Consider the following 22,219-nt stretch of genomic DNA (forward strand, 5'->3'; position numbering starts at 1 on the left):
GGGACTGGATGGTACATCAGCCTGTGTATTATATGAATGTGTAAGAGAATTGGCATTGCCTCTGAAATTGCTCATTCTCAGCTCTGCAAGGTTCCAAGGGAGTGGAAAGGGGTAAGATAGTTCCATTACATAAAGGTGGTTCTAAGACAGAAGTAGTAAACTAAAGTCCAATTAATATATCAGGGAGTGGTTGTTAAAATATTGGAAAAGTTGGTTAAAGGTAAAATCTAACAGTCGGTGGATAGCGATACAGTACTACATAGTGGGAAGCACTGCTGTGTAAAGGGTCTTGTGTTAGTAATTTATTCACATTTTTATAATAAAGTGACAGTGGAATGGGATAAAGGAAATGGCTACACCATGATATTGGACTTGTAAAGGCATTTGACAGAATACCACATGGGAAAACTATTACAAAAGTTGTAGCAAATGAAAATGAATATGAAGCTAGTAGCATGGATATAGGGGTAGCTGACAGACAAACAGACATCAGAGTTGTATATGGCAAAGTGGAATCTAGGAGAATGAGGGGGTGACTAGTGGAGTACTCAGTGTTCTGTACTGGGGCCATTACTCATTAATTTGTATATCAGTGAAAGAGAAAAAGATTTAAGGGAGAGGGTATTCAGTTGTTTGATGATGCCAAACTGAGGAGGGCAATAGTTGATAAGTGATGTAGATATCTTGCCAGGTCTGCAGAATGCTAAATATGAGGATAGGTTGAAGGTGTGTAGGATACAGAGTTTAATTGATAGGCAGAAAAGAGGGGGACATGGTAGAAACATAAGATATTAAAGGGGTTTTTATAAAATTGATGCAAAAGAAGTTGCATAAGAGTGTGGTTAGTAAGGCTGTGCAGACTCGATTTTTTGTGTGGTGAGTGATGAATGAGTGGAATGGATTGCCATAATTAGTTGACAATGAATGCGTTTAAGGAGAGGTATGATAGGTTTTGTGTGTATTAAAGTTAGTGTTGGTCTCCTACAATGAGTTTCTGGACTCCATGGAGATACCTTTATAATAATTGATAAATTTTATTTACAAAATACTAAAAGAAACTTTTTTATTTGGTAGAGGATTTGTGCTTGTAGTTAAATTACCTAAGGTAAGAATATTTATATTCAGTGAAACAGCTTGGATAAAGGGCCTGATAAACAACTGACTGATGAACATTAATTGTTTTTGTAGGAATTTGTCATGGAAAACAATATTCAATCTGGTCGACTGATTAAGTGCATGTAAAACAAACCAATAATAGGATGAGTCAGTGAGAGAATGAATTTTATCTTTGAAAGATACAGGAGATCTCTAAAGTATAGTTTCATTAAGAAGACCTTGAATCCAAATAGCTTTATAGTTTTTAATTTTGTTAATATAATATTTTTTATTTGGTCTTGAATCAATCATTTCCTGGATTCTAAAAAGAATGAAGTTAAATGTCATTGCACACCAGTTAGATTAAACTCTTGTAAATTTACTTAACACTTATGAAACAGTAAAGTGCATCTGTAAGTTACATCATGTGTGTAAACAGCATATACACAAACAAACAAACATTAGTCATTTAAACAAATTGTCACAGTCTCTTTACAGAGATAACAGGTTCTTCTAGATGTCTGTTACATCCCATTAAAATACATGTCTCCTGATAAATACATTTCATGAAATATAGAGTTGTAAGAACACTCACACCACTATGCATTAAGTGGAGCAAATGGATGTGTTCTTATATCTATAATTATCAGTACTAATTAACAAAGAAAGATAAACCAACTACTGGGAAGAATTCATGAATTTTAATTTGTATTTTTAGATTTTTGTATATGCTTGTATATTTTAATAAGTTCTTGATTACTTTTGAAACTTAAGTTTCATACATGAATGTTCTTTTATTCTTTTAATTTTCAATGTTAAGTTGAATTGCAATAAATCCTGGTGATGTCATTGAGATGTCAGATGAGATGTTTCTCTTGAGTACTGTTTTTTTATTAAGTTGTTTTTACTACAGGCGGAGCACATATAATCATTTGAGTAGTTGGCTGACAGATGCAAGAAATTTGACAAATCCTAATACAGTAAGTTTTGGCATTTACATTTAAGTTTCTATTTTGGAAAATATACTTCATGTACTAACATTGTGTTCAGCCTGATTTTAAATGCCAGTAAGAAATGTAATTTGTAGCTTAGAGATTTTTTTTTAATACAGTTGGTCTTCAACTCATGTTGTATGCATCTTATAACCTGTAACTTATAACTTGTACTTATGGTAGCCATCCCATTAATGCTTTTGCTGAATACCACCTCACTTCTGAACCCATGAACCAGGTTGTCATTGCTGTCTTCAAGGAATATTATTTATGAAATACTTTTGCTTAGGATATTACTGCTCCTGTGAGTGAGAAAACACTCAGACTTTTGAAAGGAATATAATATCTTGCAGCTTGAAGCAAGGTGACAGCAGAGTCCAAGTGATGTTTGGTGCAAGGTGTTGAAAATGTATTTTCATACATTCACAGGATTTGCAAGAGACAAAGCCTTACAAGAGATTCATGACAAGATAGTGCTGTTAGCTAAAGAGTTGGATATTGACAGTGAACATGTGGATCATTTGTTGGGCTGTTGAAGAACAGCCTTCTACTGAAGACCGTTTAGAGTTAGAAGGCATAGAAAGTTGGAAGAACAGAGAATAAAGCAGAAGAATGAAAAGAGAAAGAGTCTTCAAAAAAGTTTTGAAGTAAACAAATTGGCAGAGCCATTTGCCTCTGTTAATAAGGCAGTTTGGTTTTTTGAAGAAATGAATCTCAAAAATGGACATATTTAGTAAAGTAGACAGAATGATGCAATCTACAGTTGATTGTTGTAGAGAAATTTCAGCAGAAAAGAAAAAATGGCAAGCTGTGTAGTCCTTATGGTTCATATAGTGATTTCGACTTACAACCTTTTCAATTTACAACAGGATTTGTCAGAACAGTACCCTGTCAAGTCGAGGACTGCTTATATTTCAGTTTTTATTTATTTATATTGAATAATATAAATATATTGAAATTAGAAATTTTTTAATGCATCATGGTAAACCAGAACATGTTCACTGTGGTTAGGTGTTGAGGGGTTTGCAGTCTGTGTGCAGAGCCTTGGTCATTTCCCAGGGTATCTGATCATCTGTGTTTATGGACTGAAGTTTTGTCTTAATTGTTGATTTCAATAGTTTTTAAGCACATATAGCAAATTTCATTTGTAACTCTGTTGAGCACTTGTCAGTGTTGTTCTGAGGCCAGTGTTCTATGTATTGGTGCCTTCCACTGTTCTTTACACAGATGAGATTTTTAATTTCTTCTGGAAGTCTGTCAGCCAGTTTGTGCATGGCACATCCATGGCAGCTGTTAATGCGGTTATCTACTTTTCTAAGCTTGAAATTGAGTCATTGATTTTTCCTTTGCATTAATGGTTGGAAGTGATGATATTTTCAGTTGGAAGTTGAAAATATCACAACCACCAACTGGACAAAACTAACAGTTGTTAGTTTTGTCCAGTTGGTGGTTGTGATAATTTCATGTTTTGAGCCTAGTTAGAGTATTGGCGTAGGTAGCATTCTCGTTAAGCTGTAGAAGACATGCACTATAGCACGAATTGCAAACAGTAAAAGTTTAAAACCTTTCTGGTAGTAAAGTGAATTCCCTAGAAATTCATGCCCCCAAAACTTATCTGCTGAATTTTTATTTTCACATAATTCAGAAACTGTGCTCTCTGAGACAAAACATCTTTTTCCAGTCACTTTAGACCTTCTAATAAGCAGGCCAATGATCTTACACTGGACTATAAAATTCATCTCCCACCTAAAAACTCACAAAACACCAGTGCACGGTGGGATTTGATGACTAATAAATAATTATTCATTATCAGACCTATGATAAGATAATCTACCGAATAGCAATAAATTCAGAGAGAAAACTAGCTAAATAAACAAATGACAGAAAATCATACATACACAGACAACTAAATGCAAAAGATCAGCAGAACTGTACATAGAACACACAAAATAGGGGGGGGGGATCCTTAGCCCACCCGCAGTACTAATGTACGAATGCTATAGGTTTGCAAACCTATCGTGGATCATTAAAAAAAAAAAAATTCTGACTTAAGCTAACATTATCACTATTTTTATTTTAAATTAAATTTTGATTTAATTTAAGAAAATAAATTCAGGATTAAATTTTGATTTTTCTGGATCTAGGTAAAAGACCTCCCTTTTAGAGACAGCTGTTTTAAATTTATCTGAGGAATCATGATTATCTGTTTACTGAGATTTTTTTAATTTACCTGAATGGGCCACTATTAAGCACCCAGTCAGGGTGCTTAATATCTACAATTTTATAAACAGCTTGGGAAAGTCCTCCACTCCCAACTTTCCCTTTCTAACATCAGACATATCTTGTAATAACACAAGTTTTTCAAGTTCTCAATTTCATTTCTTTATATCTTTTTATGGTGAATCTTTTTTTTTTTTTCCTTCTTGAGTTTCTGTACTGTATTCTCTGACCAATTTCCAATCAATATTAGTTTTATACTGTGTCATTTAGATACAGAGAACAGAGGGATGAAAATCAGTAGAGAAAAGAGGATCAAATCCAAAAAATGGGCAAAAACAGGTTTCTCTTTGATATTAGAATAAATAACAGTCTGCTAAGCAAATAAAGTTTGTTGAAGATACAAATCCTAATCTCTTATTCTTTCATGAGATAAATTTGAAAGAATCACTTGTTGACTTGTTCAGTCTTTCACAATAGGCTGTTGTGAACATTTTATGTGTAACAGCTTATGCATTTGGAAAAACAGTTCTAAAGTAAAACTTATCTCTTCTGACAACAAAAATTCTCTGCCACCATACCTGCAAATTACCCCATCTATGAAGCATCTGGCAAGATTTTTCGAATTTTGATCTTTGACTGGAAATCCTTCAGGATATCTTATAAGCATATCTCCTACTACAAAGATGAATTTTTAAGGCAGATGGAAGAGGGTGTGTGTGTGAAGTGTGATTTGAATGCAAACTTGGGCAGTAATGTATCAGTGACGAAGGGTGAGAGTAGTGAGAATGCAAAGAGATAGCAAAGAGAGATACTATAAAAGAGCAGTGAATGAATAGTAAGGAAGTTATGAAAAAGTGAATGAGCGATCTTCGGAATGAAAGATCGATAATAGCATGAATATCACGAGCGATACAAAAAAAGTAGTGGAAGTTGGGAGTAGTGAATGTATTGCAAATGTTGTAAACGACACAGCAGAGTGTAGTAAGACAGAAGAAGATGCAAAAGATGTGGAATGGTAGAAAAACAAGTGAGGAATGGTAAAGAAAACAGCATAACAGATATGAACAGAAGTGAGGATGTGTGGACAGACTTATGTGTTCGTCGAACATGTTGTTTATTAATTTTAACGGTATAATAGAACACAGAAACTAAGTAAATAATTAATTTATTAACTTAATGCTGATATTTCGCTGGTGTTATAACCAGCATCTTCAGAGCACAAAAACACTGTTTGTCACAATACGCGAGACTAAAACAACATGGTGTACTTAAACAAAATTGTAGCAGCAACACAAAGACTAGAGTGCAGTATACACAATATGCTGGTTATAACACCAGCGAAATATCAGCATTAAGTTAATAAATTAATTATTTACTTAGTTTCTGTGTTCTATTATACCGTTAAAATTAATAAACAACAAGAAGTGAGGATATTAGAAAATAATTGGTAAGGTTGAGGAATGAATTAAGGCATATTACAGAGTGAAATAGAACATTTAGAAAATAGATTGATCAATCAGAGAAGAATGATTGCAGTGGAACTGTCAAAAGTAGCATAGTGCTATATGGGCTATAGTGAAAGATGTGAAAATGGAGCACATGTCGAAGAAGTATGTCTAAGAAGAGCAACAATAGGAAGAATGAGGATATAGAGAGGAGAGGAAATGCAGAGGGGCAAGAGCGATCATGTTGTTTGGATGTGGGGAGTAGCTAGCCAGGTATGAGATTCATGGAACAAAATATATGTGGAATTACAAAACAGGGAACTATGATAAATTAAGGGAACAGATTGGTAATGTGGAATAGCTCAATCATTTGAGAGAGAGAAATTAATAGTGCCTAAGATTTAGTTTGGAATCAATTGCTTATGGCAATGGTAAATAGTATTTCTAAGGGTCAGAGGATAAATAAAGTAGACTTATAGTAACTGAATAACATTAGAATGTTAGTTATATTATCTTATGAATAGCTTGCAGAAAGGAATTTTAGCTTAACACCATATCATTTGCTATCTATCCCAATTATCAGTCACTGTGTCTTGCATGCTTTATAACCTTTGATTAAAATATAAAGGGTGTTGATTTAACTCAAGTTTCCTTATTTAATATTGAGATAAATTGAATCCCTGAATTTCTTTAGTATATTTTGCTTTGATATTCCAATAAACATGATTTATTTGCATATACCTGAGTCATGCCTGATTACGATTCCGAATTACCACTTATAAAAATAGAATCTCTTTTGGTTGGAAGGAATTAGAAAGTGTATATGATCATAGATTTAGGTTACGACTGCAGTCTGAATTTATACAGCCATATTAAAGTAAAATATAGTGTAAGAATGCCTCAGAATCTAGTATTGTCTCCTTGAGTAAGGATCTTTTCTGCTATAGGATACTGACTGGCACAGCATAATGTAAATTTGCCAGTATTCGAAGAGGAAACAATGATAAATGTAAGTATATTAGGCCCGATATCTGAAGAAGTAAAATAGCGATTGAAAGATAGAAAGGGGAGATATAAAATAGGAAAATCCACGACTAACAATTCTTTGCAAAGTTTTTGAATAACCTACATGACCAGCCAGTGATGTAATGGTATTGGTTAATAGAGAATAACAGAAGTATCAATTTTGAACTAACACTAAAATTTTCTACCCTAATTAGCATGTAAGATCTCTTGAGTCAAATTTATTACACAGGTATCTTCATGGAGTCAGAAGACTGATTGTAGGATAACCACACTAACTTTTATATACGCAATGCTTATCATACTTTTCTTTAAACTCATTCACTGTCAGGACACTTATAACTATTTCTAGTAATCCATTCTTCTCATTCACCATGCTCCAAGCAAAAAATATATTCTACATACACTTACTAACCACACTCTTACACAACTTCCAGGGATGATCCCTAGTTCTCTGTTTGCCATATATTGAAAAATTTCTTTTGTGCCAATCTTATAGAACCCCCTTTGGTAATGTATAAGTGTCAGTCATTCCCCTCTTTTCTGCCTATCAACTAAACTTTGCAACCCACACACTTTCAATCTATCAGGAGCATTCCATAGACCTATCACCAACTTTGTTACTCATCTCTGAATCCTTTCCACCACCACCACCTCATTCCCAAGAAAACCCAGTAACCAAATCTCTTCACAATAGGCAAGGTATGCTGATTCATAGCCTTATAAAGAGGAATAATCTCTCTATCTTTATTTGTTAGTGTGTTTTTAATCTTTCATATAATCCTTTGAGCTGTTTTGCCAACTTTTGCAATATCTGAATTTCAACGTTGTCCACCATTATCCCCAAGTCCCTAGCCTCATCAATGTGATACACACTTTGTAATCTTTTCATCCTACTATGCATAACTCTTACATTTTGGCACATTAAAAAGAAAAGGAGGATTGAAAGCTCCTCTCTGGAATACATCTCTTGCTTAACCTTAAAATAGTTGCCCAAAACGAATTGCTGTTGAGCTTCTGTTATGCATTCTTCAAACCATTTTCCTCCTCCACCATGATTTGAATAGCAGATGAAATACAGTTATTATACATATTAGGATTTGCAACCTCCTCAGGGTTCTCCTGGGTTTTCTGTTGCAGCAGCCTCTGACAATTTGCTATAACATTTTGGACTCTAGGTGCATAAGAAGTTTACAGATTAAATTCTTGAACTTCCAATACCCATTTGATAATCCTTTGATTCTTATCCTTAAAGTTGTTGAGAAAAGATAATGGCTTATGGCTTGATCTGACTTGTATATCTTAACTGTACAGTAAATATTTCAGTTTTCTCAAGGAATGTTATATAGCCAAGGGCTTCTTTTTTTATTGCAGAACAATTCTTCTCTGAAGCATTGTTTCCTGCTAAGATAAGTCCCTGTTTTTTAAATGTCCTCTATCCACCTGTAACATCAATATAGGAAGTTTTGTCAAAGCTGATTCAAGAGCATCAAATGCTCTGTTCTTTGGTACTCTATTTGAACTTAATCCTCTTCTTTGTGAATGTCAAACTTTCAATAAAGTTTGACATTCTTACAAAGTACTTTACTTTAGTTTTTGGAGCAGAAAAAGAAGAGATAGCCTGTACATTAGCTGGGCCAATCTTATTCTTTCATGTGGAATAAGATGACCTAGATATAAAACCTCACTCAAGAAGAATTCATATTTTGAAATTTTTAGCTTCAGAAAAGAATTATTCATTTAATGTGACTTTATTTAACTTTATTATTGCTTTAGCATGTGAGTTTATATCTGAATTCCTCAGCTAATTGATATAACACCAAATTTATGAGCGCCTAGTAATGCTTTATATAGTCTTTCGTGCTTTGAGTCTGGTGTGCTGAAATCAAGCATTGTTGATATTCCTCTTTTAAAGATATCTGAGAGAAGCTACTGTTAAGATTTGAGTTTTGCAAATACTAGCACAAATGTAATTGAGCTGAAAGCTCCTCTGTGTTGTGGAGCTTTCAGAGGAGCTATCAGAGGTAATCAATAGGGTATGTACGTGTATCTAAGATAGCTATTTGGCTTCTCCAGAAGAATTTCACAAAGATATCAAGAGTTTAATTCCACTTTTAAATATTGTTGTAACAACATCTTCAAGCTGTCTGTATATATAAGAAAGGTTTAGTATGACTTAACAGGTTATTCAAACTTCAAGGTATTCATGCATTTTGTCACTTGACTCATTGTCCTGTGATGCTATTCTGACAAGAATCTTGTGTAATAAATCCTCAAATGGAAGATTTTTTATGTACTTAGAAATCCTGAAGATAATTCTTTTATTTAGAAGGAACAGCCATGGGAAGTCCTCTTTCTCCAGCTTTAGCCAACTTTTATTTAGAACATTTAGAAAAAGTCCTCTTCACATCTAGTTTCCCTCTACCATCTTTTTGGGTAAGATATATAGATGACATATTTGCTATTTGGCCTCACAGTAAAAACACTTTATCTTCCTTTTTAAACTGTATTAATTCCTTACATAATCTCTACTTCAAAGGAGCAAATCTCAGAAATCGAAGAATCAGAGGAATAAGGATTGGGAACTTTGGAAGTGGAGTTACATATGAAGGCTTTTGGGTATGCTATGTCTAGCAGAACAATGCCTGATTCATAGTAACAACTGTTATAGTATAATGATTAAAACTCTTCTCCAACCAAATATCAAATGAATTACTAGAAATAGTAGGGAAAAACTAACACTTCACGAAATAACTTGATACCAAAATCACATGACTCCATAGTGACGAGCAACTTTTGAACAGTTCCGCCTCTTGACTAAAGGTTTCCTTCAATATCTTTTCTCAGTATCCAATAGATTAACTTAATGTTGATGAATGTTCTTTAGTAAAGAAAATAATTCCCATGTAGTTACTGAAAAGTCCCTTTATCACATATTTTGCAAGGTAAACTGAGACATTTTACCATTAAGGGTTCCACTTTTTTATTTTTTTTTTAAGTCTAAAAGTTTTGAGACTGATGTAAATAAAACTATGAAAAAGTGATTTTTGATTTTGTTTGGAAAGGTCAGATAATCTTGTTTAAAAAAAAAAAAAAACTTGAAGTATGCTCCAAACCATTACACTTATCAGCTGTTTCCCAGAAAATCTTTTCATTCATTTAGACTGTAATGGTCCTGGCTTCTCAGAATTATGCAACTCCTGTGAGAAACAAAATTTTAATTTAGTAGTAACCATTTTCAAAATCTTCTGTGCTGCTGCAAGATTCTAATTTTAGATCCATCTTTTTGATTAATTCAGTTATCAGTTTTATTGTAAAAATCTGTGAGATTTTTACAATAAAACCAGCATATTGCTTCTGTCTTTGTATCTCCACTACTGGGCCTGGCTCTCACTGACGGGACCTCAATAAAGGTCAAAACTGGTATGGGTAGTGGCTCTTGCCTTAATGCATGGCATTACACATATCTGCAAGGAGATGTGCTTTGCATTATGGGAGATACTGAGATAGGAGTGATGGAAGCTTTCTCCACCTTTGTAATGAGTTGCCTGGTGTTGCACTACCTTACCCCCAGTCCTGAAGATACTTTCAGGTGCAAACTTTATTTGCTCACACTTGGATAAAGGATTAAACTAAACTTATTATTAATATAGTCAACTATATCAATGTAAAACGTTTGTGTCTTGCAATTGCTATATACAGTTCAGCCCAGTAAATAAAGCTTCTCATCTAAGAGAGTCCATAAACTTAACAGAAATTTAACAGAAAATACAAGCATAAATATCTCACAGAATTGCTTCCAATCTCCTCTTTTCAAAATCACAGAAATTTATAAACAGACAAAGACAAGAACTGTTTTTAAACCTCTGTGGGCACAACACATTTTCACATCTATCAAAACATGAATGTGAAGCATAGTTAGAATTGAAGAAACATTGATGGCTAGCACTTATTCAAGTGCTAGCCATCGGTTATTGCTTTCATAGTAAAGAATTTATGGAGGCACAACACACGTGTAGAATAATTACTTTACTTAACATTAATCAAGTAAGTAAAGTAATTATTCTAACACGTGTGTTGTATCTCCATAAATTCTTCACTATGAATGCAGCACTATGTAACCTTAAAAGAAAGAATCAATTATTTCTCTTAAGAGGTTTGATAATCCTTCATGCTCAGGAGAACACTTAACTGGATTAACTCATACTCATAGCTGCTTCTCAGAGCAAGAAATATGTACTTCTTACAGTATCATAGATATAGCTGTCATTTTAAATGGAGATATTAGGCTAAATTTATACAATGTTTTTGTATTTGTAGTTCTTTTATCATATAGTGTAATGGTAGGACTAGTAATATTAGATTGTCGTAATTAGTAATGCAGGATTAGTAATAGACTAATTTGGAGGAAAATTGTTGATTGGAGGTAAGTAATAATGCAAACTTAACCATGTAGTACTGTCATAGTATCCTGTACATCCCTTGAGGATACATATCAGGAAATCGATAATGGCAGGACAAAATAAGAGAAACTGCCATAATGAAATGCTTATTTTATTTTATTTTTTTAATCTTTGTAATGGGGTGGGGACAACCACTGATATGTACAGAAAATGGCTATAATTTACTGCATAAATCTTGCATTGGGTTAGAAAAGAAAATGCCAGAATCTTTTTGTTGTTGTTCTAGAAGAACTTTATTGAAGATAATTACTTTCGTTAAACAATTATTTTATAAATTAATGACATATATTTTTAAATGTTTATTTATTTGGTTTATTTATAATTCTAGCTGGAAATTGCTTCACAGAATGTTTTGTTTCTGCATTTTTTTTTCTATCGTTTTGATTTATAGAAAACAAGATGACTTTTCACATACCATGAATTTTTTTATATTTTTATAAAATTTATTTAGTATTTTATTTATTATTTTTGTTATATATTTTATTTTTATACATTATTTAAGTTAAGGGATATTACATCCCATATTGTTTCTTAGCTGAATAAGAAACTCAAAGAGTTTCATGCCGAATATAGAAACTATATAAAGTTTGGCGATTCCAAGCGTAAGCAAAATACCTGGATAGTGCAGCACCTGACCCATTTGGTAGTGCAAAACTATTCAATATAGGATGTAATATCCCTTAACTTAAATAAGTTCATGTCGCCGAATTGAAGCCTTTGGCTCTTCATATAAATAGTTATTTTTATATATTTCTATGTTAAGAAAAGATGGAAAACACTCGTGTGGAAAATCTTGATGTTTCTCTTAGTAAAATGTTTTCCTGTGTTTCATAGGCATCTTCAGTACAAAAATGGAATGGCAATTAAACAGTAACAGAAATTATAAAGAACCACCTTGGTAGCTAGTAAGATAACAAAAAAACAGTCTATATTATTCTAGCTTTTCCTAATTTTAATGTGATATGTAAATTAAAAGATAAGAAAGGCCAGCTGATTTAAAAAGTACTGTCTCTCATAAAAAGATAAACTTAGACCATCAGATCTGTTTAGGTTAGGACAGTAGAGCAGTGTTTCATAAGTTTCTTTATAAAGACATTCTATAAGAAATTTGCTTTTATGATGGATTCATGTCTTATTCCATTGAACTCTGTTTGATGGAGATGATGTGTTCAGCAGGTTCTAACTGTTCATAATATTTAGCATATGACTTATATTCTTTGTGATGAATAAAAACCGATCTTCCAGTTTGTAGTCTGTTTCCATCTTTTGAAATTTATTCTTTTTATGCGTACTCACGGTATTCCAATCTCGAAACACGTTTTAATGGTGTTGTGTTATCTGCAGTATACTTTGAGCTGCAGATCCCCTCTCTCTGTCACATTTCCAAGAATCTGCATTACATGGGGGGGGATCCCTTGTAATGCTCTTGACTCCCTGAGACCTCCAGGGAGTCAAGAACTCATTGAGGGAGGCTATAAATCATCTGAAGATTTTAACATGGGGGTTAAAAGGTTTTAACAACCCCCATGTTTCATCAAATTGTAATAATTTGTTCTTTTTCTTTTAGGCTATATAAGAAGACATGTCAATTCCTTCATGGTGATTATCACAACTTTTCAGCACACCCTCATATAAATAGAAATTAGCAGTTATGAAAGAGAGAGCCTAGCTGATCATTCATCAGCTAGGCTTTCTGATTAAAGGTAAAAATGTTAGTCATTCTTGTAATTATTTTTGATGTTCAGTTGACAAAAATAGCAAGAAAATCTTGTGCACTTTGTTTTGAAAAAGAAAGAACATTGTGAATGAAATTTGGTTGTGAAAAGATCATGTCTAGTGATGAAGAAAATACTTCATAGTTATTATTATTATGCACTCTTTTCTTAAAAACATAATTACATGCACCAAAGTGAAATATTTTAATTCTTTTGGGAACAATCTTCAAATCTGAAATATCATCTAATTCCTCCCCTCCTCCAAAAAAAAATTGGCAGCTGCACTTTTCTTTCCCTCCCATATCATTTCTTTTCAAGGCAATTGTATCAGATAATTTTTTAATAATAAAACTGAGGCTGTGATTACTAAAAATTACGAGATTGTGATCTTAGGGGTGATTAAACAGAATCAATTTTTGACAGAAATACTGTATGATATCTACAAAAAAAAATAAAAATAAATAAATAAATCAGTATTTCTATGTTGAATGTCCACTATTCATTCAAACAGTTGAAATCAAAACAACAACAACAAAAAAAAAAAAAATGATTTAGTATACAGTAAAACCCCGAAGTTACGCGGTAGGTGGGACCAACAAAAAGCACGTAAGTCGAATTCACATAACTCGGGGTATAATTTTGCATGTAATTTATATATACAAACATACAATTGGGACCAGAGGTTTACAAAAACACCTATATTTTTTAAGAAATATAATCATAATTGTAGTTTTTCGTACATAAAAAAAGAAAGTTATTTCGATGTTGATGGTTTCATAAAATCTAATAGATTCGTCTGACGGCATAATGTCTTTTTCTTGTCACGCAAAATTTCTGCATAGCAAGCTAATGATTTTTTTATTCCTTGCCTTGTGGCTACAATTCATTCCTTGTTAGAATCTATGTCCTCCAAAATCTGTAACCTTCCTTTTATGATTGTTCTTATTGTGAATTCCTGTAGATCAAACTTCTTTGCTAGCTCACAAATTTTCATTCCGTCTTCAAAATCCTTAATAATGTTGAGTTTTGTTTCCAAAGTCAATGTTTTTCTTTTCTTGCTAGCAGTAGATGAATCGGACTCGCTTCTTTTGGACAACGTTATTATTTTTTGTGATAAAATTTTTATCAAGAACATAACATTAAACAATTGCAAGGTTTGTAGACTATAAAAATCGTGTATGAATGGAGACTGCGCGAAACACATCAGTGCTTGTTCACAGCATGTGCGACACTGATGAATGCGGCCGGCACCTGAAAGATACAACTAGTGGTGAAGCAGGATGGGAATACATACATATAAGAAACCGCTTAACTCCGGATTCGCGTAAGTCGGGGTATGACTGCATATCAAAAGCTGGGTTAATGGATAGTATACTTGAATTATAACCAGAATATATGAATAAACACAGTATATACATATTATCTACACTATACTATTCAAATAGTAATTATTATTATTATCTGACACCTCCAGGGAGTCCAAAGACTCGTCGAGGAAGGGCACCTACTCTACAACTCTGTCTCCACCAACTACACCAATGCCATCTACCCCCAACCACTACCATTTTCACAGACAATCACAAACATCCATGCCAACAGTGAGATTCGAACCCACAGCCTTTGGGCTGGAGAGCAGATACGCTAACCACTCAGCCAACCAGGCCGGCTATTATGAGATTGTGATCTTAGGGGTGATTAAACAGAATAAATTTTGACAGAAATACTGTATGATATCTACAAAAAAAAAAAAAAAAAAATCAGTATTTCTATGTTGGATGTCCACTATTCATTCAAACAGTTGAAATCAAAACAGCAACAACAACAAAAAAAATTTGATTTATATATCAAAATTATAACTTGATCATGATTTTATTACAGAGCAGAGCTCTGATAGTATTATGGTAGGGAAAATTAATTATTAATGCAGGAGATGAGTACTGGCTCAGGTACATTACTGCCTAGACTTCTTTATAGGATGGTATATTTTTTAATTAGAAAACATGAAACCCTTATTAGGTTAACTTTTCTTGGAAGGAGCATAATTTGATGTAGGTTGTAAAGGCTCTCAGGAATACTTCTTGAGAAAGGCTGTTCCAGAGGACAGATGTAGACGGATTAGAAGTAGGTTTGGTGTGTTTGCAGTTGCATAGTTAAGGGTGCTGCAACCCTTGTATTAACAGGACTGAAAGTGGAGGAATGATGGTTGCCAGTTTGAGCAGCAGTGACCATGGAAGTGCCTGTAGAATAGACATAGTGCTGAAACATTGCACCTATGAGATAGAAATTGAAGTGAGTCTGTAAGAGAGGGATCATCTGTGAGCCTAATTGCTCATCTCTGGATAGCGTGAAGCATTTTAAAGAAAGTTTTAGGTGCACCACCCCAGACGTGAGCAATATTTTAAATGGGTTGATTTGGGATTTGTATATAGCGAAGAGTTAGTTGGGCATTTAAAAAAAAAAGGCTCTTGAATAAAAGAGAATGCTAAGTTTTTTGGATGTGGAGGAAGCTATTGATGTGATATGTTTATGTCAGGAAAGACTGGAGGTAATTGTTATTTTGCTGAAAGTTATTTTGGTAATTTGTGTATTACTGAGGATAAGGGTGGGTGAGCTGGGATCTCTTTCGCAAGAGAAAAGGCAAGACTGTGTTTTGGTGGCATTGAACATAACAAAGTTGTCCTCCCTTTTTGAAGGATAGTATGTAGATCAATGTTTAAGGCACTAGTTGTAGATTTTGTAGCCTGGTTTGTCAGTTGACCAGGATGAGTAGAGAGTACTATCATCTGCAAAACTGTGGATAGGATTAATGGTTATTGTGAGTAGGTTATTTATTTACAGGAGAAACTGGGTGGAGATTATAGGACAGAGCCTTGAGGCACTCCATCATTGTCAATGAAGCTTGAAGAGAGAAGCAATCTACCATCACTCAGAGAACAACCAGAGAGAAAGCTGGCTACCCAATTACAGAGAGTAGCAGGCAAGCCAAAGGATTGCAATTTGTTTAGTAGGCCTTGATGCCACACACACACAGTCAAAAGCTATGTAAATGTCAAGGGCGACAGCTCAAGTTTCTCTGAACCTTTCTGTTGCACGTATCCAGTGGTGGCTAATGCGAGCTGAGAGGTCAGCTATGAATCTTGAATAGCGGAATCTGTACTGGTGGTTGCTGATTAATTAGCGGACCTGTAAGTAGTGAAGGAGTTGAAGGTTGATGATTTTCTCCAGTTCTCCACTTTCTTATTGATGACTATTTTGGAGAGGGCAGAGGCGATGGTAATTGGTTGGTAGTTTGATGGTAGATTTCTGTCACCCTTTTTTGGAATAGGATGGACATGAGATTGCTTCTGTGCATTGAGATAAGTGCCAGATATGTATAATAAATTCTTGAGACAATGCAGGATGGATGTTAGCCCTGGAGCACAATGTTTGAGAACAATTGGAGAGATGCCATCAGGACCAGAAGGCTTTTTTAGTATCCAAGTTATTAGTAGTTTTCTGATTTCTTTTACTGGAGGCATATGGTGCTTAGATTCCAGTATGGTAGGAGGTGATTTACATTGGGCATCTATGCAAGGAAAAGAGTGATACTAGGTCAGCTTTATCTTTGGGTGACGTCACAGTGGTGTCATCAGGATGAGAGGTGGAAGTGCAGAGGAGAAGGAAGTTGCATCCAATGGCCTTAGCAAGAAACCAGAAGACACAACTTCTATTTGGACAGGTAGCAAGTTTTTTTGCTGTTGACCTTTATGAAATCAGATTTGGATTTGCTGATGACTGATTTGCATATGTTGTGTGTTTTGATATAAGCAGAATATAAAGTTGGAGTTCTTGATGTGAACCACGTGTGGTAAGCTGCTGAATTTTTTCTTTGCTTTGACACATTTTTGGATGAACCAGGACTTGGAAAGCAGATGAGGATTATGGGTTGAATGAGGATGAAGTCCTTCGTATCAGTGAGAATAATTTCTTTGACTCATTCACAGCAGGTGTTAGGGTCAAGTGAGTGGAAGCAGTAGTCAGCCAAGGAAAGCAGTAGAAATTCCAGAGGTTATCTCATTTGGCTGTTTTGTAATGCCAGAGGATGCAAGGTCAGGAGTGATTGGAAGAGGAGTGTTCTGTGAGAGAGTAGACTTGTAGAAGGTTGTAGTCTGAGTTGCTGAGAAGAGAAGTGACTTCTACAGTGTATATGAAAGGAGAACTGGTCAAAAGTAAAAAGAGATCCAGAATATGTGTAGAGTGAAGAGGGTTGTCAGGGCTTCGAGTGGGTTGATATACAATTTGTGTTAGGTCATTACTTAATAGCAAAGACTTCTGCTTCTCTTCCTACCCGGTTGGTGGTGTTGAGGAGGGAGCCAGTTAGAATTGGGGACGTTGAGGTTGCCAGGAAGATGGCCTCTGTTAGATCCTGAATGGAGATCTTTTGAAAGGAAATTATTCATTCAGGATTTAACATGTTAAAATTTAGAACTAAAGGAGATACCTGCACTCCAGCAGAAAATAAAGAAAATTGGTTGCTATATGTGAGAATATATATTCCTTATGTGTAATTTACTGAGATTTATTTCTGTCTAACCAGAAATCAAAATAGAGAATTTGTGTCAGAATAGAGAATTTGTATAAGAAAATTATTAGTTTCATTAAGGTATCTAGTATGCTGTAAATCACTAGACAAGTTGTAAGTAGTAGTCCAAAGGTCGTATGTGGGCCGTACAAGTTGAGCGTAGGGCCGGAGGCAATGGCATACGTTAAGGTGACGTTAGCACACTTTCCACAAAAACAGCACTCCAAGAGCAAAAGGAGAGTAAGGGATCAACTTGGGGGCATGAACGAAAAGGGATCGTGCGGGAAAATACGCAGCGGAAAAGAGGGCGCACGAAGTGGGAATATAAGACGATGCACGCCATTTTACAGGACTTTTTTTGGCTGTTCTTCTCGTGGGATCCTTTGACTGGTGGTTCGAGAGAGATGTGCATCGGTGCAGCGATGTCGGACAGCGGGCCTTTTCCTGGAGATGCTTGAGAGATTCCATGCGGAGCTAATCGTGAGATATCGGCCTCTGCAGAATCGAGCCCTCGCTGAATGTCCCATCGGAAGGAACGGAGAAAGTTTCCTTAGATGCGGTAACAAACACGTGCATGTCCGACAGCAGTTCAAGGACAGTGTAGCCCCAACGCCAGGCGCAGAGACAGCCTAATCGGAAGGTAACCAGACCCTACACATGGAAGCAACCTGATATCCGGAAAAGAGTTGGTAAAGTAGAGAATTTTATTATATGTTTCAGTTGTGTTAGAGGAAAGAAAATCGTGTAATAGAAGAATGTGGACAATTTACTAGAGAACTTTAGTGAGAATTCTTATTTGGAGTAGCTAGCGTCTGTTAAACAAAATTGTCTGGAAGTGAATATATATATATGAGTGAGACTGAATTTGATAAGTGATGCTGATATTGCAGAAAGTATTTAATTGAATGTCATCAGAACGTATAATGTGTAACTAATGAGTAAAACTTGTGGAAAAGGATTATAGTTTGTGTAGTAATGTGTTCCATGTACCTTATCTAGTTTTGTTTAGCATTTTCTGAACTAAGTATGATTTGAATTAACTTAGTATATATTGATTCTCTTAGCATGAATTTATTTAGTATGAAGTTGAGATCATTGAATATATGATACATCATAGTTGTAAATGTCTTGAAATCCCAATAAATATGTTTTATTACTTATGCCTGAGTTATGCCGTTATGCATGATTACGAGATCAAATTACCACTTATAAAATTGAACCTAGGCAGGAAGGAAATAGAAAGTGTATAGAGATAGATTACAGGTCATGACTGCTAACTGAAATCTATATGACCGTAACAAAGTGTTTATTAATGTGTATATGCCTAAAGTTCTAGGAAAGTCTCCCTGAGCAAGAGTCCCTTCTATTATAGGATTCTGGCTAGCGCTGCTTAAAATATAATTTGCCAGTATCCAAAAAGGAGACAACCCTAGATAGAAATTTCTTAGGTCCGTATGCAGAATAGATAATAGCGATTACAGAGATAATAAAGGATAGAAAATAGGAGAAAGCAACGACATAACACCTCACTATTTGAATAGCTGGATCACAGGTGGTCATATCTCATGGAAAGGAATGTGAAGAGATCTGAGTGATATTGGCATTTGGAGACCGGTAAATGCAAAAATTTAAGTTACTAAATGGAGCACGGAAACCTTGAGCCAGAGAAGGTCAAAAGCAGGGGATTCTAAATTAGTCGTTCCCTGGCAGTTCTGTCAGCTTTTAGAGGCACTGTGCCATTCAGTTATCTTTTAGTTATGATCTACCAGACCTGATTATTCTTTAAAAATTGATAGTTTTCATTTCTATTTCATCTTTATTACGCAGCTTGTCTGCCTAAAGTATGGCAGAATTCACGTGTGAATGATATCTGCTCCTGTTGACTGAATCTAAGATTTTTTTGATAACTGTACTTGTTTGAGTGATGTTTGACTACTAGTAATTGATTTTTGACCTTCTAGCAGACGTTGACACATGTAGAGTATGTATAAACAAATTTTTGGTATAAATTGTCTGAAAAGCATCATCTTGAAGCAAGATAATTCAGAACTATTGATAGCCTCTCATTATTACACTTTTTATTAGTTTCATTAATTGACAAGGGAACCCTAGTTAGGTTAAAGTTATTCAGCTCCAGAAGCAAGAGTGGCAAACATTTCCACTCTTCAAATGCTGTTTCATGAGCCTAGTGTGTCTATATATAATGTATGTTTTATCACTTAGCTCTGTTAAGGAGTAAAGTTACATTTATTGTTTTTATTTATATCTGATAATCTTTATGATAGGTAATCTTTCTCATTGGTAATAAGTGTGACTTAGATGCTCAGAGAGATGTAACATATGAAGAAGCAAAGCAATTTGCAGAAGAAAATGGTAAGCTTTTCTGTGTATAATAGGATAATCAACAAAAAATGTAAATGTCTACCTATAATCATCGTTCATTCCTCTTCCCCCCCCCCTCCCCCCCCAAAAAAACCTCAGTAACTTTTATATACAATAATGACATAAACAAATTTTTGTCTGTGGGAGGCAGGAATGAGTTGATATTGAAGCCTGAAAATATGTGTTTACATGGGATTAATTTTGTGAATCATGTAATTTTAAAAGTTGACTTCACAAATTTTTAGTTTTCTCAGATGGTCAGAATTAGATTTTCACTATAAGACAAATGCTTGAGAAATCATGGAAATATAACAAGGATCTATATTTAGGTTTTGTAGATCTGGAAAGGTATATGCCATTGCCAAGAGAAAAAAAAAACATAGTTATATGGTGTAAATGGGACATTATAACAAGCATTACATAGTCTATATTTGAGCTGTAAGTAGCAGTTAGAATTCAAGGAGGTATAAGAAGATGGCTTGATGTTAATTCTGGTATGAGACATTGTTGCACATTATCTCCACAGTTATTCATCATCTATATAGATCACATTATGAAAGAAAGTGGCATTAATTTGATATCAAAATTGGAGATGTACTCCTAAATAAATCCAATATATAAGTCTGCAAGATTTCCTGTCTAAATTAAATAACTGCTGTAAATAAGTTTGGTATGAAAATCAGCAGTATAGAGACAAAGATAATGAAAATAGGGAGAAACATTGAAAACATCAACTGCATCCTTAATGGAGAATGTATAGAACAAGGAAAGCAGTTCAGCTATTTAGGCACAATTTTTAATACGATGGTAAATGAAATATTGAAATAGACAACAGAATTAGTAAACTTGATATGCTAAGAAGTCAACTGAATTTATATGGAATAAGAGAGAAATTTAGTTAACACTAAGCTTTCATTTTAGTAAAATTATCAAGTCTACTATAGTGTTAAAAATAATTACTTTAATCTCCCTATGTTTCCACCTTGGTATAAACATAAAATTAAGGAGGCCTGTGAAATTGTAATCAACCACCCTGATCTCAACAATAATGGTCTAAAAATCCCAAGAATATGGATGGCACATAACTGTTTGTTCTAAGCAGTCATTATAAATTATAATGAGGACTGTAGTACTCCATGATTTTATGATTTTTTTAACACTTATGTTAAATTATGGATTAAGCTGCCACTATTGCTATATTAAAAGATATGAATTTGTTCTCTGGCCATGCAAAAATGGGATATAGCTTTGATGTTTTTTTTCACTAGAAGTCAGATCAGTAGAATAACAGTTGATCAAATTAGTGTCACGCACTTTGGCATGCTGTTTGAATTCATACACAGCATTGGGAAGATGAGGGTAATGTTATCTGTTAGGGTCAGCATGGTTTTGTTAAAGGGTGCTCCTTGTTTTAGTAATTACCTTTAAGGCATATACTGTCACTTTTTTTTTTTTTTGGTTTTACAAAGGCATTTGACAGGGTGACACATAAGCTAATATTTAAGGTACAGCATCAGTTTGGATATCAGATTAGTGAATTGGATTGGAGATTGGCTGTTTGATAGGTATCAGAGAGTTGTATATGAGAGAAAATATATCAAGGAAGGAAAGAGTTAAAAATGGGACCCTCAAGGCTCAATGTTGGGGCCCGTATTGTTTAACCTCTAATACTAATGACATTGTCAATGAATTGCAGGGAGATATTCAATTATTTGCAGATGGTGTAAAGCTTGGAAGGGGTGTCACTAATGGTTCCAATGTTGCAGCCATTTAGGAGGATTTGAATGAGCTTTACAGATAGGCAAATGATTCGGGGTGTCATTTTAGTGCAACTATGGGGAGCAGGATACGCTTTTGGAGGAAATGTATTGGATGAAGTGGGAGAGACAAGGGACCTTGGGGTGATTATTGATAGAAATTTAGGTGACATATTGCAAAGGTGGTAAACATATCCCAGAGGATTGCTACAATACTGAGAGGGATGCTGACCAGCAGAGACAGAAGAGTTGTGGTTCCATTGTATAAAGCCATGATCAGACCACATCTGGATTATTGTGCTGAAAATGTTATCAGGACTATACAATGTTAGCTATAAGAATGGACTGAGGACATGCAGACTGCAGAGTTTGGTCAATAGAAGGATAGTTTGCACCTGAAAATATCTTCAGGACTGAGGTAAGGCAGTACAACACCAGGCAACTCATAGCAAAGGTGGACCAAGCCAACATCACTCCTATCTCAGTATCTCCCATAATGCAAAACACATCTCCCTGTAGATATGTATAATATTATGCATTAAGGGAAGGGCCACTACCCAGACTAG

The 22,219-nt window shown here is 34.6% G+C and overlaps 1 protein-coding gene across 3 annotated transcripts in view; it reads left to right on the forward strand.

Moving 5' to 3' along the window:
• The window catches only part of LOC150098064 (ras-related protein Rab-14), a 149,643-nt gene that overhangs the window by 41,068 nt on the left and 86,356 nt on the right, over positions 1–22,219 (forward strand). For all 3 annotated transcript variants that reach the window (XM_090406123.1, XM_090406124.1, XM_090406125.1), the window contains exons 4-5: positions 2,009–2,075; positions 19,800–19,887. In XM_090406123.1, the coding sequence (XP_090262249.1) occupies positions 2,009–2,075; positions 19,800–19,887 (155 nt within the window). The remainder of the gene's footprint in view (positions 1–2,008; positions 2,076–19,799; positions 19,888–22,219) is intronic.

This window comes from Typopeltis vanoorti, chromosome 16 (assembly GCF_054136105.1).
Source record: "Typopeltis vanoorti isolate ZY-2024b chromosome 16, IOZ_Tvanoo_1.0, whole genome shotgun sequence".
Lineage (NCBI taxonomy): Eukaryota > Metazoa > Arthropoda > Arachnida > Uropygi > Thelyphonidae > Typopeltis > Typopeltis vanoorti.